Here is a 23,871-nt window from a genome sequence, read left to right as displayed (position 1 = left end):
GTAAGGTCACATCTTGAAATACGGACACATGGTCCTTCTTTTCCTTGTTTCTATCAAGACAAATAGAATTCTTTATTAGAACATTAAAAAGTATTTCATTATAAAGGATAAGAATGTAATGACAATAGCTGCACTTGTGTAGTGCTTACTGTATGCACTTTTCTCTGAAGCATCAAGAGGTTAAGAAACAGAACAGAGTAAGTATAGACAGAATTTGAACCTGGGCAATAGGGCTGCAGAGTCTGTGGTTTGAAACACCACATCATAAAGGCATTCAGTGTAGTCCATTTTCCTTTCGTTCTTAATTGCTGTGGTTCCTGATTTTTCTTATCTACAGATTTTTAAAGAGATGACGCCTTTACCTCTGTTTCGTGCTTACCTGCTTAGTTCCAAGTGGTGCTCAATTACGTAGTTTCTTCCCCTGTATCTTTTCCTTTCTCAGTTTGTCCTTTTCTCATCTTGGAGGAAAACTTAAGGAGAGAGTAGAGAGAGAGAGTGACAGCATGTCCTCCAAGAGCCTTTTCCAAATTATACTAGTCGGAGAGAGAGCTTCGTATTGGTACACAGTACTCAGCATAACTGTAGTAATGGTAAACAATGATGGTCATCCTGTTTGTAACCTGGCGTCACGCGATAGGAGTTAACATAACAAAATTGGAAAACCATCACGTTCCTCTTCTTGTATTGCTTTATCACTCACTTGTGATGCAGGTGACAAAGATGGGGGCGCCTGGTTGGCTCAGTCGATAGAGCGTGTGACTTTTAATGTCAGGGTAGTGAGTTTGAGCCCCACATTGGGTGTAGAAATTAACTTAAATAAACTTAAAAAAAAAAGGGTTAACAAAGATGACGAATGCCACACTTTAGCCATAGCTCTGAGTGTAGTCCGAAACACCAGCTAATAACTATAAAAAAAAAGATTGGTTTGGTAACTGAGCACTGATGTTTTAAATGAAAACAGATTATCTTGCCAGTAAGAAATTTTAATTGTAATTACATTGAAAAAACACTGATCTTTATAAGTTAGTCATCAGTTCACCTGCTTTTTCTACTTAAAAACTCTAGAAACCCATTGTAATTAATACATTATTTCCAAGCTGCATTTGTTTTTTAACCTATTTTTGTTTTTGCCTCAAACTCGGGGAGGTGGATAAAATAATAGTTTTTATTTGGCTTCGTTATAAAGCCCAAATGTACATTTTCCATGGAAAAAAGGCAAGACCATCAACTTCCCAAGTCTCATTGGTTCTATAAGGGGGATTTTCATAGAAGCACATCTTCTTTTACCAGATTGCAGCAGGAGAGAAGATTCCCTTGAGCCAGGAAGAAATAAGTCTGCAGGGCCATGCCTTTGAGGCGAGAATATATGCAGAAGATCCTGACAATAACTTCATGCCCGGGGCCGGGCCGTTGGTGCATCTCTCCACCCCTCAGGCAGACCTTTGCACTAGGATTGAAACTGGAGTGAGACAAGGTGAAGTGAAATAAAATGAAAAGAGTTGGTCTTTTTGAACTTTCCGTGATTATTTCCAGATGGTGTCTTTTCCCTGTGTCTTGTGGAAATGTTGAGGATGTTTTAGAGTAAAGGACTTAATTGATTTCTCATTAATCTTTATTTTTCTTTCTGGAATAGTTATTTAAAAAAAATAGCTAGTATTTTTAAACAATACGCCCTTTGTTGAACTGTAGCAGTACTTGTTCAAACCTAAATAACAAACATTTTGTGCGTGCTGTTTTATATTTCTTCTCTGCCTAGTTCTGAAAGTGATTTAAGTCACTGATCCCCACTATGCCCAATGCCCTCTGCCTTCAAGGGACTTAAAGTCAAGCTGGAGAATTAATATATAAATTCAGTGCAAGCTAAACAATAATAAAAGAGATAAAGAGAAATAAAAAAATAACAGCGCAAGAGCTCTCATAGCGTATGATTAACAACAATGGTCATAACAATTATTTAGCATTTACTCTATACTGTATACCTTGTTCCAGGTGACTTTTTTATATGGGCTGCTTTAACCGTGAGAACTGCGAGTAGGTGTTACTATCACTCCCCATTTCCTAGATGAGGAAACCAGGGCACAGAGAAGTTAGGTGACTTGCCCAAGGTCACCCTTGGAGCCAAGATTCAGACCCAGTCTCTCTGGCTCCAGAGTCCATGCTGTGAGCTTTCCTAACACCTTGACTTTAGTTGCCAGAGAAGTTATCCTGATGGTGAGTGATGAAAAGCAGTTCTCAGGATTAGAGGTTATGTTAGGCCAGTATAGCCGGGACACATTTCGAAGAGGAAGTGTGGAGTGCATTTGAGTAGGCAGACTGAACAGCACACAGAACAGTGAAGAAAGGAGAGCCTAACTCCAGGTGTGTTGGAGGAACTCTAGGAAAACGTGGGGCTGGAGAAAAGGGGTCAGGATGGTGAATAGTTGGAGGGGCAGCTGGAGGTACAGGTTGAGAGCAGATTACAGTGTCTTGAAAGCCAAAATGAGGGGTCAGGACCTCTGGAGGACAAATCGGAAGACTTTTGAGAGCTCTGGCTAAACCACAGCAAGATTTAATAGTCAGTAAATTTTTTGAACTTAACAGCAGGACACTTTAGACGGAGAATAGAGAACACTCGCAATGGAAAAGAAAGACTGTTCAGGGCAAGCAAAACTTTGCGTAACTTATTACTGAAGGTGCTCAGGATAGCAGAGGTGTAATTCCGAGAAGGCCTCCCAGATTCATATCTCGGCATTCTTATCTACTCCAAGAAGCTTCCCCAACCCTCCTCTTCTGTGTTCCCTGAGCCCCTTGTGTATTCCTTGGTCACTTTCCTTATTATATTGTTTTTACAGTAACCTTTTACTCCTTGTCTAGTTTTCCCATTATATTGTAAGTTTCTTCCATGTTATATTTGCAGCGCCTTGCTCAGGCCTGGGCCTAGAAATGTTCAGTATGTGTTGGTGAGTGATGGGGTGGATAGGTGGGTGGTTGATGGATAAGGGAGTGTAATCTAACCCCTTGATTTTATAGATGAAGATCCTGGGGTTCAGAGGGGTCAAGTGACCCGCCAGAAATCACACAAAGGTCCTAGCACAGTATTCTTTATAACATACCACATCCTTTTGACTTGAACCATTTTTAACCTTGAACCATGAGACGTACGTGGTTCTGTTTGTTTGTTTGTTTTAACTACTCCAGCCAGAAGCTCGGGTAGAACGGGCAGGCTTACAGCTGGGTCTTCGTGCCCATGGCCCTGAACTGACGGGTGTGTGGTTCAGATTCTTGTCTCTAAGATTCCGTCTTAGTAGTGATGGCTGCTAGTTGTTTATTGGTTCTGCTGGGTATGGCACGTGGCCTTCCATTGTCTATCCTCCCAAGAACCCACCAGGATCGTAGGATTATTATCCGTATTTTTCTGATGAGGAGACTGAGGGGTGGAGGGAAGGGAATGCTAAGGGCAAAAGTGATTGTGACAAGAGAGGGTAGAGGCAGTTTGACTTGACTTCCAAAATGAGAAGGGAAAAGCGGGTTCAGAAGAAGATAGGATGGGGAAAGCCGGCCTGTGTGTCATTGGATCAGTTTTCGGGCCTGGTGCCCTTGGATGGCCATACTCTCCTCAGACTTGTGGTAGTTTTTAAACCTCTGCGAGCCTCAGTTCCTCATGAATAATACAGTAGTAATGATGTCTATCATCCAAGGGCTCCTGAAGATTAAGTGTGAAATGAGCATAAAGCCCCAGCAGAATGTCTTGCGTGCCATACTTTATCACTTTGAGTTTTGACTTGGAGCGGTTACTGTGGTTTTTCAATTTCAGGAGATGAGGTTTCGGTGCATTATGACCCCATGATTGCGAAGCTGGTCGTATGGGCTGCAGATCGCCAGGCGGCCTTGACGAAACTGAGGTACAGCCTTCGTCAGTACAATGTGAGTGCCCTGGGGCCATGTTGGGGACCCTGATGATCTGTGTATCTCCTCAGCCAAGTATGTCTGTCATGCCTGGTCAGCCTTGGTCAGCTTATTTCCACCAATTACCCAGATGTCAGGAACAAACTGATTTCACATTCCCATGGGTCAAAATAGAGTTTAATGACTTCTTGATTCAGCTAGAAAAGAAAAATTACAGGGCTAAAACTGTTAATGTCAGTGTTATACTTCAGTGAAATCTGATATTAAATTCATATTCATCCTCTTAGATAAGGCCAGCTACACAAGTGTGGTCTACAGTCTGGTTTTATTTTCTCCAGAGGAAAATAATTATATTCAGTTTTATCCATTTAACAGAGTTTGTTGCTTTTTTGTAGCACATTAATTTCCTTGGTGCAGTAAGCCCCAGACCACACTGATGTCGCTTCATAGAAGAATTTCTTATTAACCTGTGACATCCGAAGTGTTATACGTCATTAATTTGACCAAACTTCTCATCCCCCACCTACACTGGTCTCCTTGCCATTCCTTAGACACACCCAGCGTGGAGCCATGTGTTCCTATTCTCTCTTCCAGAATGTTCTTTCCCCACATGATCACAGGACTCCCTCCTCACCATCCTCAACTCCTGCTCACTTCAGAATCCTTCCCAGGCTGCTCCTTTTTTTTTTTTAGGATTTTATTTATTGAGAAAGAGAGAAAAAAGAGTGCACACAAGCACAAGTGAGGGGGAGGGGCAGAGGGAGATAGAGAGAAAGAATCCCCAGTAGACTCTGCCCCCGACACAGGGCTTGATCTCATGACCCTGAGATCATGACCTGAGCTGAAACCAAGAATCAGACGTTTAACGGACTGAGCCACCCAGGCGCCCGTCCATTTTTTTTTTTTTAATTAAAGTATAGTTGATATACAATGTTATATTAGTTTAGGTGGACAACAGAGTGATTCGGTTCTATACCTTACACAGGACTCACCACGATAAGTGTAACTACCATCTGTCACCAAAGTTATTACAGTATTATTGACTATATTCCATATGCTGTAGTTTTTATCCCTGTGACGGGTTTATTTTGTAACTGGAAAGTTGTACTTCTTGATCCCATTCATCTGTTTACCTTATCCCCTCACCACCTTCCCCTCTGGCAGCCACCGGTTCTCTATTTCTGAGTCTGTTTCTGTTGTGTGTTTGCTTTGTGTTTTAGATTGCACATGTAAGTGAAATCAAATGATACTCATCTTTGACTTATTTCACTTAGTATAATATCCTCTGGGTCCATCCATGTTGTTACAAATGGCAACATTTCATTCTTTGTTAGGGCTGAGTAGTAGTCCGTTATGTGTATGTACCACATCTTTATCCTTCATCTATGGATGGACACTGAGGTTGCTTCCATATCTTGACGATCATAAAACATGTTGCAATAAACATAGGGTGCATATATCTTTTCTAATTCGTGTTTTCATTTCATTTGGGCAAGTAGCCAGCAGTGGAATTACTGGATCATATGATATTTCTGTTTTTAATTTTGGGGGGAACCTCCATACTGTTTTCCACAGTGGCTGTACCCATTTACCTTCCTACCAACGGGGCATAAGGATTCCCTTTTCTCCACGTCCTTACCAACACTTATTATGTCTTGTCTTTTTTATACCAGCCATTCTGACTGGTATGAGATGATATCTCATTGTGGTTTTGATTTGCATTTTCCTGATGATGAGTGATGGTGAGCATCTTTTCATGTGTCTGTTAGCCATTTCTGTGTCTTTTTTGGAAAAAAGTCTGTTCAGGTCCTCTGCCCACTTTTTAATTGGATTATTAGGGTTTTTGGCGTTGAGTTGTAGGAGTTCTTTATATATTTTGGATATTAGCCCCTTACCAGGACATATCATTTGCAACTATCTTTTCCCATTCTTCTGCCATTACCTTTTCATTTTGTTGATGGTTTCCTTCCCTGTGTAAAAGCTTTTTAGTGTGGTATAGTCCCAGTAGTTTATTTTTGTTTTTGTTTCCCTTGTCTGAGGAGACATATCTATAAATATGTTGCTAAAGCTGACATCTAAGAGATTACTGCCTATGTTTTCTTTTAGGAGTTTTATTGTTTCAGGTCTCACATTTAGGTCTGTCATCCATTTTGAGTTTATTTTTGTGTATGGTGTGAGAAAGTGGTCCAGTGTCGTTCTTTTGCCTATAACTGTCCTGTTTTCCCAAAACCAGTTATTGAAAAGATGGTCCTTTCCCATTGTGTATTCTTGAGCCTCCTTTGTCATAGATTAATTGACCATATAAGCATGAGTTTGTTCTGGGCTGTCAGTTCTGTTCCATTGATCTTTGTATCTATTTTTGTGCCAGTACCATAATGTTTTTATTACTACAGCTTTGTAGTGAGCTTAAAACCAGGTCACCCCATTTAAAATAGGGCCCTTCACTCTTTTCTATCCCCTTAACCAGCCTTATTTTTCTTCATAGGGCCTGACATCATATTAGATATTTGTTTATAGATATTGTCTGTTATCTGTCCTTAGAATGTAAGCTCAGTGAGGTTTTGTTCCTCATCGTGTCCCCATTACCTGGATCAGGGCCTGGCACCTAACAGTGCTCAGTAAATGGCTATTAAATGAATGACTGGATGAATTAATTAATGAACCCAAGACTCGGATAGCTGGTTTTACCCTTGGTCCCATTTATTGGGCATATGTGGGTTCATTTTATACCTTTTCATTTTTTTTTTTAAAGATTTTATTTATTTATTTGACAGAGAGACAGCCAGAGAGAGAGGGAACACAAGCAGGGGGAGTGGGAGAGGAAGAAGCAGGCTCCCAGCGGAGCATGGAGCCCAATGTGGGACTCGATCCCAGAACTCTGGGATCACGCCCTGAGCCGAAGGCAGACGCTTAAGGACTGAGCCACCCAGGCACCCCACCTTTTCATTTTTATATCAGTGTGTAAAGTTCGGATTTTAGTGTCAGAAGGAAGTTCCTTTTAGGTCATTTGATCCTCTCCCCTCTCAGTGTAACAATCCTATTCTCTGTTTGCAGTCTTCCTATTTTGTGGGAGTATTCTGAGCAGCAAGCCTTCAATATCTTGCAAATAAATCTCATTTAAGTTTCTTAACATTTATCACTTTCCTAGCCCGAGTCAATTAGATGTCTCCATACTACCTACCAGAACATCATTTCCTATGTCCTCTGTATCATAAAGAGTCAAATGTAGCTACTACATTTTAAAGTGTATCATAAAATGCAGTTGTAAGTGTCCAGTCCACATAGATAGTGATGGTGAAGTGGGTTTTTCTGTTTTGTTTTGTTTTTCCTACAAGTGGTCCTATTGCCACCAGGTGGTACCTTAGTGGGTTTTTTATTTTCCTTGAGAGTTGTCCGTAGTAGGAAATACTTCGTACATAGAGCAGATGCCATAGAAACGATTTTCTGAACATGTCGTTTTCCCCACTCACTGGGGACGTGGGCTTTATTCTCTTCCCAGATTGTCGGACTGCACACCAACATTGACTTCCTCCTTAGCCTGTCCGGCCACCCAGAGTTTGAGGCTGGGAACGTGCACACTGATTTCATCGCTCAGCACCACAAAGAACTGTTTCCCAGTAGGAAGGCCACAGCCAAGGAGTTTTTATGCCAGGCAGCTCTGGGTCTCATCCTCAAAGAGAAAGCCGTGTCTGACGTTTTCAACATTCAGTCACAAGGTATGGAATGCTTTTCTCTTTGCTCTGCTTGTTCAGAGTCTGTGACTAAGCATTGGAGGTGCTTTGCTTTCTTGATGCCGCTCTCGCGTCCCTTTTCCTCCTCGGTGATTGACACCGCCCTCTGCTAATGTGGTTTTTAGGGTGAAGTAGATTCGAATAGCATGGATGTGCCCGTAAACACTTCCCAACCCGTTGAATGTAACTGAACTAATTGCCTAGCAGCGTTGAGATGGATCTTTTTTCAACCAAACACTAGTTCTTCCTACACCCTGTGCTGACTCCTTCCGAAGCTTTTTCAATTCGCTGCTCCTCGAGGGCCTACGTTATTGTACGTTCTAGACCTGTGGCCACTTCCTTGGTCCGAGGGATGAAGCAGCACTGGAGACTCTCAGATTCTCTTGGGTTACCTGAGATTTATCGTTGCGTTATTTCCTCCTTTTCCATTCTGTGATCAAATTTCTGACGAACTAGAGACCGAGGTACTTCCTCAAATCAGAGAATCTGAGCACGGGAGGGACTAGGGCAGAGATTCGTCACGGTTGCCACACGCACATACCCCGCTACGTTGTTGCTCAACCTCTTCTTAGCACCTCAGGAAGCTAGAAATTCGTAACGAGAACTCATTAGCCTGTTATGGTTTCAGTCAGTTCTTCCTGTAAAAGTTCTTCCCTCTAAATTGAGCAAAATCTGAGCTCTCCCAAACTTGCTCCAGAATATTTACTGCAGGCTAACTCTGACCTTTGAAGCAAACAAGAAAAAAAAATTAATCCACTTATCTCTTAATTATTTTTAGGATTATTATATTATAGGATTTTATTGTTAGGATCTTTAATTTCTAGATTCATTCAAGAAAGTTATATTGAAAGCTTAAAATATGTAACTACAGCTTTAGGAGGTGTGTGCTCTATTCTCATTTTGTCCTTTTACACGACAGGAAATGCCTCTAAATACGCCACACGGCGTTCCTAAGCCTGAACACAGCATGGTTAGAATCAAGTAGCCTCTTTTTTCTTTTTTAAAGATTTTATGTATTTATTTGAGAGAGAGAGAGAGCACGAGGGGGGGAGGGTCAGAGGGAGAAGCAGACACCCCGCTGAGCAGGGAGCCTGACGTGGGGCTCCATCCGGGACTCCAGGATCACGACCTGAGCCGAAGGCGGACGCTCAACCAACTGAGCCACCCAGGCGCCCCGGAATCGAGCGTCCTCTTACTCTTTCCTTCCTTTTTACACTTTGTAACCGGCACACGTACGAGCTTCAGAAGCAATGGCTTCAGCTCAGCTCTGCTCTGACTCCTGGATGTCGTCCAACAGAGGATGAGCGCACTAGCCTGTGGGCGGGACGGGTGACGCAGAGGGAGGCGAGGCGGGAGGAAAGTAGTGAGTGGTGGACATTTTGGTGACCTGGAATGCATTTGCCCAAGAAGGGGAGACCACTGTGCCACTTACGCCCCCAGAGGAAGTGCGCTTAGGCTGCAAATACTCTTGATTTTTCAGAGAAGCTGGAATTTTTCATATGACATTTCCTGAGATGTAAATGAAAGTATCTAATTTAAATTTAAAGCTGTAGGAACAAAGAAGACACATTTGGGCTGCCAGCACAGGGCCAGTGTTTTACGTTTTTTTTGGTAGGGTATGAAGTCAGGCTTGATGTTTGTAAATGTGTTGCTGAATTTTAATTTTTTTCTAGATCAGTACTCGCCTTTTGCATCCAGCAGTGGAAGAAGACTGAATATCTGTTACACCAGAAACATAACTCTGAGGGATGGTAAAAACAGTAAGTAATGTTTTATTAAAAGAGGAGTGTGCTTCATGGAAGTAGGTCACATTCACCTGGAATAAAAGGATCCACCAGTCACGGATCAGTCAGTTACATTTTTTAACTCCCTAGCTTAACCACTGGTAGGAACACCAGGATTGATTGGCTTGGGTGGTACAATGAGTGGTATTTTTCTTCTTTTTCCTTTTTCTATATTTTGTAAAAATTTGAAAAACGTGTCATAAAATATACATAGCAAAATGACTAAATGAAATATGCCAAGATGTTAGGTGACCGTTGGGTAGTGGGACCTGAGGTGATTTGTGTCCTCTCCCCCCAACCCCACAACCCACTTCTTTGTACTTTCTTTGCCTTGCAGTTTTTCTTCAGCAAGAATGTACTACTTTTAAATAAGAAAAACAATATCCAAAACTACTCTAGGGGGTAAGATTACCCACCACTCAGGCAGTGTTTCGGGTATTGAGGGGTTATTGAAGGGGGTTATTGAGGAGCTATGATATATTAAGTGCCCAATTGGGCACATGTAACTTTTTATCTTCACCAAAATAGGGGCACCTGGGTGGCTCAGTTGATTAAACGTCTGCTTCAGCTCTGATCATGATCCCAGGATCCTGGGCTCGAGCCCGGTGTCTGTTGGGCTCATTGCTCAACAGGGGGTCTGCTTCTCCCTCTCCCTCTGCCCCTCCCCACCACTTGTGCTCTCTCTCTCTGTCTCTCCCTCAAATAAATAAATCAAATCTTAAAAAAAGGGGCACCTGGGTGGCTCAGTCGTTAAGTGTCTGCCTTCGGCTCAGGGCGTGATCCCAGGGTCCTGGGATCGAGCCGCGCATTGGGCTCCCTGCTTCGTTGGGAGCTTGCTTCTTCCTCTCTCACTCCTCCTGCTTGTGTTCTCTCTCTCGCTGGCTGTCTCTCTCTCTGTCAAATAAATAAATAAAATCTTTAAAAAAAATTGAAAAAAAATCTTTAAAAAAAATTATCTTCACTATAATTGAATGAGGGGGAGTCCCTGCCATACCTGTGTATGGCCGATGAAACTGAGGCAGAGAAGGTGAAGTAACTTTCTGAAGGTTAGTGACATTGACATCCAGCCTCTCTGACCTTGACTCCTGTGCTATTTTTACTTTTCCAGTGGAAAATTGATTTTTAATGGCAAACTAATTTGAGTAGGCTGAGGGTGGGACTGATTTATTGTAATTGAAGCCAGGAGAGACTGACATCAAAAATTTTAAATTTTTTATAAATTTGTGGCTGGAACAATGTACCAGAGGGATCAGAATCCCTTGATAGCAGTATCCCTCCTGCTGCAGGACAGTTTGCATGGGAAGCCAGATGGGGGCAGAGTCAGAGCTGGGAGGGCTGCATAACCTTGAATGTGAGGTGTCATTGAACTGTGAAAGCTCCATTATAGAAACGTGCCTACCAGGTAGAACAGAATCCTCCTGCTGGTTCACGGCAGTACCCTCCTCCCCAGACAGAGTAAGATCTTCTTTATCCCAACTCTGTGTAGACATCTGTTCGGTTTTTAGCAAATTCCTTTTTCACAGAAGTTGATTGGGTTACAGCTCTTGAGATATTTTTTCATCCTGAGCCTGGATGGTCATTACCTTCAATGTATCGAGTACATGGGGAAAAAAAAGTTTGCAAACATCCCTTACAGAGTAGCACTCTACAAATGGTTAGCCTGTCCATTTTATGCTGCTGTGTTTAATTATGTCATTCTAAAAACAGCCCCTCCAAAATCAGGGCTTATCTTACATTAGACTCCTATATACTGAATATAAGTATCAGTAGCAGTAAAGTTTCAGTGGCCTTTTCAACCTAAATTAAACAGAAAAATCGCACATGTGATTAAGATTCTGATGAGCCAACTGTGTTATTTGGTATGGAGAGCTTCACCAAGGCACTTAGCAGTGTTTTGAACTACAGTGCATTTCTTGGAAATTTTTAAAATTTTTAATTAAAAATGAATACATTATTGAAAACCAGCATGATTGCTGTTCACTACCTCCTTCTGGTAGTCTTTCCAACGATAACCCAGGCCCGAATGTAACAGCGTTCAGAAATGTTCTGGTGGGTCTCTGATAAATGCTAACTGACAGTAGCTATGGCTTAGTGAGTACACCAAACAGGAAGTTTAAGGGCCCAGAAGCAGTTATGAACCTAAAGTAGAACCAGCTCTTAACGATCTCAGTGAGAATGATCAAGTATTTTAAATACTTAAGGCTTGAAAAATATTCCTACTTTGCTGCTAGTGGCCATGCCTCACAAAACCCTGCCCTACCCTCAATAATAAGAATAAGAATAATAGCTAAGATTTATTGAGTGTTTTGTATATGCCAGATACTAAGTGCTTTCCATGGGTTATTTAATTATCGTTTTCAGACCAGGCCAATGAAATTGATGTTATTATTAGTGTCAGCTTTATAAATGGGGAACCAAAGCTTAGAGAGATTAATAATTTTCTTAAAGTCATTCCAAAAGTAATTGGTGGAGCCGGAATTCGAACCCACACTCTGGGGTATATGCACTTACCTAACACTGCACCATGCTACACACTTCCATACCTTATTAAATATATAAGAGGATGGGGCGCCTGGCTGGTTCAGTCTGTTGAGCATGCAACTTGATCATGGGGTCGTGAGTTCAAGACCCACGTTGGGCTTAGAGCTTACTTAAAATTAATTAATTAATTTTACAAATAGAGAAATAAGAGTATGTTTAACGTTCTCTTGTGGAGATCTAGAGATAACTAGGGGAGGGAGGAGCAAGTTCAGTTACCCTGTAACATATGAGAGAATTTATTCTCTTTGGTGCAATTGTAAATGGAATTTTCTTTATTTCCCTTTCTGCTATTTCATTATTAGTGAATAGAAATGCAGCAGATTTTTGTGTGTTGATTTTCGTATCCTGCAATTTTACTGAATTCATTTATTAGATCTAATAGTTTTTTGGTAGAGTCTTTAGGATTTTCTATGTATAGTAACATACTATCTGCAAATAGTGACAGTTTTACTTCTTCTTTATCAATTGAATGCCTTTTATTTATTTATTTTCTTGTCTGATTGCTCTGGCTAGGACTTCCAGTACTATGTTGAGTAAAAGTGGTGAGAGCGAACATCCTTGTCTTGTTCCTGACCTTAGTGAGAAAACTTTCAGCTTTTTATCATTGAGTATGATGTTAGCTGTGGGTTATCGATAGATGAATGGATAAAGAAGATGTGGCATATATACACGATGGGATATTACTCAGCCTTAAGAAAGAATGAAATCTTGCCTTTTGTGACAACACAGATGAACCTAGACAGTATTATGCTAAGTGAAATAAGCCAGAGAAAGACAAATATCATATGATTTCACTTGTATGTGGAATCTAAAAAATAAAACAAGTGAATTAACAATAAAGAGAGAAACAGACTCGTAGAGAACAAGCTAGTGGTTGCTGAAGGACTGGGGGGCAAGTGGATGAAATGGTGAAGGGGATTAAGAGGTACACACTTCCAGTTATAAAACAAGTCAGTCACAGGAATGAAAAGTACAACATAGGGAATATAGTCAATAATATTGGAATACACTTATGGTAAGCATTTCATAATGTATGTAATTGCTGAATTAACTATGTTGTATACCTGAAACTAATTTAATGTATGTCAACTATAATTCAAATTTTTAAGAAAATTTTTTAAAAGAATTTATAGAGTTTTCCTGGCAATGTGTTTACTATGATTCTATTGGCATTCATGTCAGCTAAATACTTTTCATATTTCATAAATAGAAAAAAATCCTAATCTGGTATAATTGGATGCATTTTCTCTTAAGAAGGGTTAAAATAATATTGGCAAGATGTAGGTTGGAGAAGTTTCATTTACTCATATGTTCATTACAAAGTTTTCAAAAAAACAGATGTCTGAGTAATTTGAAGAGGAAACAAATGATGTCTTTGTCCCTACTTTTCCCTCTTAAGGAATTTACCATCTAGCAGAGGAGAAGTGGGTATGTTGGGAAGATAGATGGTGTGGTGGTTAATAATGCAGACCTGGGGGGCACAGTTGGTCAGGCGTCCAACTCTTGGTTTGGGCTGAGGCCCTGAGGCACCTAAGGGTCGTGGGATCGAGCCCCGCATCAGGCTCCACAGTCAGCACAGAGTCTGCTTGGGACTCTCTCTCTCCCTCACCTCTGCTCCTCCCCACTGTGTTCTCTCTGTCTGTCTCTGCTCTCTTTCTAATATAAATAGAAAAATCTTTAAAAAACTAAAATAAGCTAAAAATAATGCAGACCCTGGAGTTAGGCTCTTATGGGTTTGATTCTGGTTCCTCTGTTGTCTGTGACCCTTGGGCAAGACACACACTCTCTGTAAGCATCAAGTGTCCTCAGCTATGAATGGGAATGATAGTGATAATTACTTCCTTGAGTTGTTGTGGATACTAAATGAGAAGACACATAGAAAGCTCATTGTGCGGCGTATAGCAAGCAGTCAGTAGACATTAGCTGTCGTCATCATCATCATCATTATTATTATTAAACTACCCCCTCCCTACTATTGAAACACAAAGTGGATATATGTGTCACATGTTAATTTAAAAAAGTTGGGAAAAATAAAAAAAAAATTTGTTAAGTTGGTTGCAGAACAATATGTATAAGAATATACTATTTTTATTAAAAAATATAAGTTTGTGTGTTCTGAAAGGACTCACATTAAAGAGTTTAATAGTTGTTACACTGGGCAATAGAGAGGACTTCCCTTTTTAGTTTATATACTTCAGTATTTGACTTTTGTGAACAGTTTTATTTTTGCACTTTTTTTTAAAACTGCTGATAAAGAGAAAAATCACTCTATGATAAAACTGGATGAGGAAAGAATCATAATGGTGTTTTATATGCAAACGTCTATCTAGTTCAGAGAAGAGTAAATTCATTCCAGCTAGACAGACTTTTCCCAGGGACCGTGAGTGAGTGTGACGTGAACACAGGGCGAGGTTTCAGTTGGTGTGACTGGGGACTGGCAACATAGTGAAGGAGGGGCATGAGCAAAGAGGCCCAGTACGGGGAAGACTGGAGGCGCATATGGAGAACATCAACTGGCCCATTTTCCCATTTGGTTGTAATATAGGACCATGTAGAAGAATGGTGGGAAATAAAACTGAGAGTTACAGGGCCTTCAATACCAGGCCAAGTATTTTGAATATCGTGGACACACGCTAGGAAGCATTAGCTGGAAGGGCTGAGACAGGAAGCAGGAAGTCCCAGGAAGACCTCAGCGTTACCCAGGCCTGCGGCCTTCCCCCTGAATCAGGTTTGAGTGATGGGAATGAGAGGAAGAAATGAATACAACAGATGGGGAAGAATTTGGCAACTTTGTAGTGACTGTCGCATGTGGAAAGCAAAGGAGAAGGTAAGGATGACAGGTTTTCAACCTGGATGACAAGGAAAATAGTAGTGCCAGTCATGGAGCTCCCAGGGCGGGAGGGAATCCAGGCAGAGCGGGGAGATGATTTATTGGACCCACCATGTTCACTTTAAGGTGCCGATAGAGCATCCAGCTGGGAATGACTAATCAGAGTTCTGGAGAAGGAAGGTCAGGGCTGGAAATAGATTTGAGCTGGCAGCATCAAAATGGTGGTTAAAGTATCAGGAGTCGATGAAATGACTTTGGTCTGCATTCTCTGTACCACAGAACTTTTGATTTCCATTTCCTAGGAAGGTCTTTTTTTTTTTTCCTCTCCCATCTCCTAGGAGAGTCTTTAACCAATTCTGTGTTCACATAATACTATGAAATATATTGTATATTATTTTTGTATGGTCTGTTACCGTTTATAAAGCACTTTCACATTTATTAAATCATTGTTACATTCTCATGCCCATTTAATGGGTCAGAATGGACCAGGAAATCAGGACTCTGAGATCTGAAGTGACTTAGTCAAGATCACAGAGGGGATCATGGCACAGATGGCAGATTTGGGTCTTAAACCAGAATTTCTCTCTCCCAATCCATTGCATTTCCTGCTTTAACACTGCAACTTTTCTTGTTGAAGGAAAAATATCTAAAATATCCTACAACATTTAAAGAGCTAAAATTCTATTTTTAAAAATTCCAATGTATATTAATTTCAAGTGTACCATGTAGTGATTCAGCAATTCTATACGTTACTCAGTGCTTATCAGTGCTTATCAAGATAAGTGTACTCTTAATCCCCATCACCTGTTTCATCCATCCCCCCACCCACCTCCCCTCTGGTGACCATCAGTTTCTTCTCTGTAAGAGTTAAGAGACTGCTAAAACTCCATTTTTTAAAAAAGAAAACTTTGAAATTCACCTTTATTGGAATCTACCTATAGATTTTTTTTTAAATCTTTATTGTCAGGGAGTTAAAAGATGTTGATATCCCTAACAGCTGGTTATCTTTTAGGTTGAAAGAGATTTGTAGAATATCAGTTACTGAATAAATGAATGTCTTCTAATTTTTCTTCAATTTTCCCCCCTTTTCCATAAAGATGTAACCATAGCTGTAACATATAACCATGATGGGTCGTATGGCATGCGGGTAAGTCTTACTGGTTTTGTTCTACAGTTTAGAACTAAAGCTGATCTCTCTCATACCGAGGAGGTTCTTTTTTTTGCACTCTGGTTTCTCCTAAGCCAGTGACCAGTATGACTATAGTTAAGAGGATGTCATGTGCTTTTATTTCAGACCAATTTGGGGAAATTACCCCCTTTACAGTTTCTGATTGTCTCCTCAATTTGGCTGTGGTTCTCTTAAGAATGAAAACTTCGTAAAAAAAAAAAAAAAAAAAGTAATGATAGCTTTGAATCAGATGCCTGACAAGTCTCTAAAGTATGTGCATGTATTTACATCTAAAGCAGCTGTTCTCAAACTTTTTGGTCTCCAAATCCACATACACCCTTAAAAATTATTAAGACTCCCCGAAGAGCTTTTGTTTGTGTTAATTACATATATTAATATTTACCATTTAGAAAGTTAAACCGAGCATACTTTTATTTCTTACTGTTCTTTTTAATGTCTATTTTTAAAATTATATGTAAAATTTACCATATTAAACATTTTGGAGTGTAAAGACATTAAGTACATTCACATTGTTTTACAAGCATCACCACCATCCATCTCCTCTTTTCTCCACTTGCCCCCTTCCACTCCCCGCTCCCCCAGCCCCTGGCAACCACGGTCCTACTTTTCTATGTCTATGAATTTGACCACTTTAAGTACCTCATATAAATGAACTCATTCAACATTTGTCCTTTTGTGATTGGCTATTTCACTTAGCATGTCTTTAAGGTTCTTCTGCGTTGTAGCATGTGTCCGAGTTTCCTTCCTTTTTGAAGCAGAATGATATTCCATTGCCTCTGAATATACCACACTCCGTTTATTCATTCGTCTCTTGATGGAGACTTGGGTTGCTTCCACCTTTTGCCTATTGTTGATAATGCTGTTATGTACATGGGGCACAAATACCTCTTTGAGACCCTGTTTTTAATCCATTTGGGCATATACCCATAAATAGAATTGCTGGATCATATGTTCATATTCTATTTTAAGTTTTTGAGGAACTATCATACTCTTTTCCAAAGTGGCTGCACCATTTTACGTTCCTACCGACAGTGCACGAGGGTTCCCTTTTCTCTGCATCCTCGCCAACATTGATTTTCTGTTTCTTTTTTTTTCTTTTTTATAATAGCCATCCTAATGGGTATGAAGTGTTATCTCACTGTGGTTTTGATTTGCATTTCCATAATGAATAATGATGTTGAGCATCTTTTCATATGCTAATTGGCCATTTGTATATCTTCTTTGGAGAAATGTCTATTCAAGTCCTTTGCCTCTCTTTTAAATCAGGTTGGTTTTTTTGGTTGTTGTTGAGTTGTAGGATAAACTGAGAAAATTTAAAACCTAAGATTATACAAGCATACGTTCCATTAGCTGTCGGGGTAACATTATCACATATCCTGCAGTCTCTAGAAAATCCCACTGTATATTCATGAGAGAATGAGGTAAAAAAGGCAAGTAACATTAGTATTATTATGAAGCAATTTGACTTTGTGGACCCCGAAAAGGGTCTTGGGGACCCCAAGGGATCGGCAGGTCATACTTGGAGAATCTCTAGTCAAAATGTTTGTGATAATCCTCAATTAAAAGCAGTCCATTACTCTGGCGAAATGAAATGTGGAAATGGATTTTTAAAAAAACCAACAATGTGAGAACTCAACCAAATTCCTATATAATAAGGTACAAATTCAGAGAGCAGAATAAATCATTTTTAATGTGAGCCAAGAGACTTTAAGTCTCTTAAAGGACTGATGGGGGGTATGCAGTGGATCTGCCAATGCCGTGAGATACCATCTTGTTTCACTTAGATTCAGAAAAACTGGGAAGTCTACCTATTTTAGTGTATGAGAGTTGTAATTCACATTGGCACCTCTGGTTTGGGGACCCCTTCTTATTCCCTTGGTAAAGTCAACTACAGGTTTGTTCTAATCTGCTCTTTGAACTACATCCACAAATTTAGAACGCGCTTGTGTAAATCTTTAAACAAAACTGTTCCCGATCTAACCTTTATGTCCTGAGAATTTCAAACATTCAAATGGCTGTTTTAGTAGGTTACAGAGCCCAGTAAATGTCATATTTAACTTAGGATAGATGAGAACCAGCATATAAATACTGCAGAGTAACCTGGTTCACCTTCGCCTCTGTAATATATTTGAAAAGAATAGCCACAGGACTTTGACAATAACCTCACGGGAATTGAAATGAAAAATAGAGAAGATTTAAATGGATTTCCTGTGTGTAAAGGAATTTTTTTTCTTGAGTGTATATGTGAGAAGACATTTTTTAAAACAGAAATGTTTCATGTCCCTTTGTCAGCTTCCTTGAAAGATCAAGTGTGAAATCTGTGCTTTGGCATTCTCTCTTACAGTAAGAGAACTGTGGCCAGTCTCCAGCTAATTTATCTTCTTAAACTCAAAACGGAAACCCATAAATTTGATCTGCATGTTGGGGAGATAAAAGATATACCGTTTAATTACGTGGTTCTGGCTTTTTTCTTTACTAACATTGGCATAGTAAAACCAAATTTGACTTCAAGTACTCAGAAATGAATACTAACGTGTAATATAGTCAATTGAATTTTAATGGTCTTGCTTAATTTGATTTGTATTTCATGTTTTTATGGTTATTCTTAAATGAACATTTATCTGTAGAGCACTACCTGTTTTTTTTCTTTTAATTATCTTATATTGTTTCTATCTAGAGTACTTTGTTTATGAATCTTAGGGGAAAGTTCCTACATGGCTTTCAAAAAAATATAGTTCACCTGTTACCTTTTGAAATTATTAATAGAAAAGAATTGAGTCTGATTTTATTAATTCTGTAGGGCTGTTTATTTATTTTAAGGATCTTATTTTTCTGTGTTTTTCAGATTGAAGATAAAACTTTCCAAGTCCTTGGTGTTCTTTGTACTGAGGGAGACTGCACTTACCTGAAATGTTCTGTAAATGGAGCTGCTAGTAAAACTAAGCTAATTTTCCTGGAAAATACTATTTACCTGTTTTCCATGGTAATGTCTCTTTTTTATAATAACACTGTTGAGGTTTGGGAGAACATTACTTGACCAGAGGCATCACACTGAAACATTAGAAAGACCCTGCTTCCTTCCGTCACTGCTGTGACCTTTTTGTCTCTGTCCCCCTCTCCACTCTGTTTCTTTGCCACAGTCCTGCCTTCCCTAGTTCTTTTGTTCACACAGCTCCTCACTGATAGACACATATCCATTTTCTCCCTTTAATTCTGAAGCACATCCTTACACTCTTCTTGTCAGAGAGTATCTCAGTGCCCAGTGTGCGGTATTTTCTCAGGGATTTGGTGCCAACCCCGTCCTCCTGGCACTTGGAATTCTGGGGATTTGGGAGGAGGTGACCACTGAGAGAAGAGTCTGTGGACCCCATATTCCTTGTGGAGAAGGGGGGCAGTAGGCAGGTAGTGGGGGTTAATGGTGGTATCTTGGCAGTCAAAGGATGGTTGATGGTTGAGGCAGGCATGGCATAGATTTGGGTAGGAGCATGTCTCCTGACTCGTTGCTCCCAGTTAGGAGCCTGCCGCCTGATGAGCCAGTAGTTTCTGCACGGGCAGGGAAAGAAAAAAAAAACGGGTTGTCAAATACACTGTGGCCTCTTCAGGGTCTTCTCACATTTGAGATCCATCTTACAGATCACACTCCTTTGTGATGAAATGCCTTTAGTATTCCGGTAATTAAACTGCTTACTGTATACAGAGTCAAGGGTCATCTCACTTGGGCAGGCTCTCCTTTCCAGTTACTCTGTCCTAACAATATGGTGGTGGAGGCAGAATGAAGGAGTGGTGACGAGTAGGAGTGCTGGAATGTGAAGCCGCTTTGGTTCAAATCCCGGCTCTACCTCTGAGCAGCTGTGTGAGCTCGGGCAAGTTAAACTCCCTGGCTTCAGTTCCCCCTTCTCTAAACAGGAAAAATAACAGTACCTACCTACCTCATAAGCTTGCTGTGATGATTAATGACTGTACACACACACACACACACACACACACACACAGTTCCTGGCTTAGACCAAGCACTTGATAGTGGGATGCTGCTCAGTATGGCTTTCAGACAGTGGCTGTCTTTTATCAACAGTTACATACATTAATTCCTTTAATGCCCTGTGAGGCCTGATGCCATTACTCCTGTATAATGGGAAACCGAGACTGAGAGGGGGTTAGTAATTTGCTTAAGGTCACAAAGCTAGATTAGAAGTCTGGTATTAAAGATGACTAATAATTAACAAATAGCTTGAAAATAGTCACTACCTTAGGTATATAAATAAAACTACAGTGATTTGATCTTGATTTCATTTCCCGTTTGTTTTCTGTTTATAGGACGGAAGTACTCAGATTGGCATCCCAGTCCCCAAATACTTGTCTTCAATGAGCTCAGGTGAAACGCAGGAAGGTACCAGAGCTCCTATGACGGGTACCATTGAAAAGGTAATGACGTGAATATATGTAGAAGGGTGCTCAGTAAGGCTCAGTAAATGGCATATACGTCATTTTTCCGTCTCCAAATCTTTCTCATTGGAAATATCCTGTTCAAGAAAACAAGAGACTGGGGCACCTGGCTGGCTCAGTTGATAGAGCATGTGTCTTGGAGTTGTAAGTTCAAGCCCCATGGTGTGTGTAGAGATTACTTAGAAATAAAATCTTAGAAAAAGAAAGAAAACAAGAGACCGTGTGATAGATTCCAGTTCTGTGTTCAGTCTTCAGTGAAAATACCCATTTTATGATACTGTTATTTCTGAAAGTGGGAATTTCCATCAAAGTACAAATCATCTAAATTTGTCTTTTGGTGATTAAAATGGAGCATTCACCAAGCATTATCCAAAAGGGCTGTTTTTTAATGTTAAATTTAACAGCAGACAATTTATCACGAAATAACATTTTTTCTAATGTACGTAATTGCATGTATGTTAAAATAAAATTGGAAAGACTGGTACTGGTGAAGAACTATGAGGTTTGGTGTTGAATGCTGGAGGTATTCAGAGTTAAGATCCATACTGAAATAACTTCACATCGTGGTGGATCAGTAGTCTCCTTTTTATACACTTGAATATAGTAAAGTCCCTTTAAATGCATCTAAGTAATAAAAATTCAGCTCTGTATTCTTGGTACCCAAAAAGAAGAAGAAAATAACCATTTAAGTAGTGGAAGGGATTGCACCCACCATTCCCCTCCCCAGATATTTGCCCCAGAGGGAGTATGAGCTCAGAGACTTGGATCACTCGGTCTCCATTCCCATGGACATTCCATAATGTGGGCGTCCCTGCACATCTGTGGGTAGAAGATGCACATTTTCCCCACAGCTGCCCCCGAGACCATGGATTTCATCAAGCACCATCATAGCATCACCCAGCATTGGGTGATTTGGGGGCTTTCAGAGGTGTTTCTCATTTTTCACACTTTGGGCTCTACACATGGACTTTAGAATCTAACTCCACTGTGTGATATTTCCAAAAACTGCTTCATCACCATGTTAACCAAGAAGACAGTGAGACATGGGATATATGAGTTCATTTATACATGTAAAAAGGAAAATAGAGATTTTATGCAGGTTTGCCAATAAGTTTAATTCTTTCGCATGAAGATAGTCTACGCATTTACTACACAGGGGCCTCCAAGCTTGGAGCACTATCCTAGACTACCTATAAAATCTAGAAAACCAGGCATGACCCTTCACCCTGCCTATGACATTGAAGTATATTGGTTCTTCCTTGCTGGTGGTATGGTTTGTCTGTACATGTGTGAAGACACAAAAGGATCTCAAGATATATGAAGCATATTCATCAATTGAAGGAAAACTAGATGGTTTAGGGATGGAGGTGAGGAGCTAAGCAGTGCTCCCCACTGACAAGAGGGCCAGCAACACAGATTGACGTGTAGGTCTCTGATTTGCCCCCGCGCACCTGTCTGTGGCAGATAAGACAACCACATAGATCCGTACCTCTGCTGTGTACATTCATATACCAGCTCTGAGCCACGAGGGACCTCCGTGTTTTTAAATATTAACCTGTCACTCTTAATTCGTAGATATTTGTGAAAGTCGGAGACAAAGTAAAAGCTGGAGATTCTCTAATGGTTATGATTGCCATGAAAATGGAGGTAATGAAATCACAAGTTCACTTGCCAATTAAACTTGGGAACTCTCAGATCAATTTTTTTTTTTTTTTTGCCTTATTTCATAAGTTCATGCCATTTTAAATATTAAGAGCCACGGGTTGATGAAGCATCAACTGCGGGACATAAAACCAAACACCCTTCTTTTAAATACGTTTTCATTTTAATTTTGTGAAACTCAATTCTGATACTGAAATTAAAGAAATTATCGGTAGCTTAAATTCAGGCTGTTGCCCAGCTGATTGTTAACTGTCGCTGTTCTGGATGCCAAGCGTCAGTACCAGGGTGGAAACGTCTGTCAAACTAGATGAGCTGCTGAGGCTTTTAAATGGTTGGAAATTGTAGGCCAGTAGTTCTTAGCCTGGCCACATATTACAGTCACCTGATGGGGAGAGCTTTTCAAAAGTCCTTCCCCAGACTGCCTGAACTGGGGTCTCCTCGGGGGGGCCAGGGATCGGTAGTTTTTAACAGTTGCTCAAGTGAGACTCTGCAGTCGGGCTTGTTGCGAATTACCAGTGAGGCCAGAGCTTCCCGGTCAGTGACCTGGGCGTGTTACAGGTATGTCAGCACAGTGACTCCTCACAACCCAAAGCACACCATGAAAATGTTCTTTTCTCTGCACGCTGTGGTATAAAAAAAGCTCGAGAAACATCAAAACAATGGCTTTATTTTTCACTTTTCATCTCTCTTGCCTTGCCACGTGCTCAGTCTTCATCGGCGTTGCAGTCATTGTCGTGTCTTGTCCCTGCAGCACACCATCAAGTCTCCAAAGGACGGCACGATCAAGAAGGTGTTCTACAAAGAAGGTTCTCAGGCCAAAAGACACGCTCCTTTAATCGAGTTTGAGGAGGAGGAATCTGACAAAAGAAAAGCAGAATAAACTCCGTCGAAGAAATGTCCCCTTCAGCAGTATCTTCAATATAGCATCTCTACACCGAAAAGAGAAAGTGCCTTTCTGCTTTCCTTGGAGTCTAAAAAACAGCAGTTTTACTAAGATTGTATGATTATGCTAAAACTCATTTTTATCTTTGAGAATCATGTACTGGGGTCACCAATACAATAAATTATCTCAAAATATTTCATACTAATAAATTGAGTTACACTTTTTTATTGGAAGCTAATATAGTTTGTTTCTGCCTCAGATTTTATACACTAGAGTGTCTTTTAGGAAGGCGGGTAGCAACTTGATCAAAAGAGAAGGACTGGAAGAGAAAAGGTTGTTTAAATTATTTCCCACTTAAAATCATGATGAAAACACGCGTATTTCAGAGACAGAAGCAAATCTGAAAACATGATTGAGTTGAACGTGATTTTCCTGGGGTGCCTGGGTGACTCAGTCGGTTAAGTGTCCGACTCTTGATTTCTGCTGAAGTCATGATCTCAGGATTGTGAGATCAAGCCCTGTGTCTCGCTCCACGCTGGGTGTGGAGCCTGCTTAAGATTCTCCTGGGATGCCTGGGTGGCTCAGTCAGTTAAGTGTCCAGCTCTTGATTTCAGCTCAGGTCATGATCTCAGGGTCCTGGGATCAGACTCTGCATCAGGCTCACGCTCAGCTTAGAGTCGGCTCTCTCTAAATAAATAAAATCTTTTAAAAAAAGAAAAGAAAATGAGTAAGGTGTGTTCTACATCCAAAAACACATCTGCCCAACTGAAGTAGGGGGTACTTGGGGGCTGTAAGAGAATTGTGTGAAATTTAGGTTGGGGCCAGACTAGCTGGCAAAGAAGAGCCCTTTTGAATTTTATCTTGCAAGTAGCAGTTACACTGAATTATTTTTTAGCAGGGAAAACTGATTTGTAGAAAATTTG

At 40.4% G+C, this 23,871-nt stretch overlaps 1 protein-coding gene across 1 annotated transcript in view; it reads left to right on the top strand.

The window, feature by feature from the left end:
- The window catches only part of MCCC1 (methylcrotonyl-CoA carboxylase subunit 1), a 58,808-nt gene extending 35,651 nt beyond the window's left edge, over positions 1 to 23,157 (top strand). Inside the window, exons 11-19 of the mRNA XM_026497901.4 lie at positions 1,291 to 1,474; positions 3,794 to 3,903; positions 7,385 to 7,601; positions 9,290 to 9,376; positions 15,869 to 15,918; positions 18,806 to 18,943; positions 20,275 to 20,382; positions 21,979 to 22,050; positions 22,817 to 23,157. Coding sequence (XP_026353686.2) covers positions 1,291 to 1,474; positions 3,794 to 3,903; positions 7,385 to 7,601; positions 9,290 to 9,376; positions 15,869 to 15,918; positions 18,806 to 18,943; positions 20,275 to 20,382; positions 21,979 to 22,050; positions 22,817 to 22,945 — 1,095 coding nt within the window. The 3' untranslated portion in view covers positions 22,946 to 23,157. The remainder of the gene's footprint in view (positions 1 to 1,290; positions 1,475 to 3,793; positions 3,904 to 7,384; positions 7,602 to 9,289; positions 9,377 to 15,868; positions 15,919 to 18,805; positions 18,944 to 20,274; positions 20,383 to 21,978; positions 22,051 to 22,816) is intronic.
- The last annotated feature ends 714 nt before the right edge of the window (positions 23,158 to 23,871 follow it).

The sequence above is a fragment of the Ursus arctos genome, unplaced genomic scaffold (genome assembly GCF_023065955.2).
Source record: "Ursus arctos isolate Adak ecotype North America unplaced genomic scaffold, UrsArc2.0 scaffold_4, whole genome shotgun sequence".
NCBI classification, from domain to species: Eukaryota; Metazoa; Chordata; class Mammalia; order Carnivora; family Ursidae; genus Ursus; species Ursus arctos.
The sequence above is the reverse complement of the archived record's forward strand: the minus strand, read 5'-3'. Positions and strand labels throughout refer to the sequence as shown.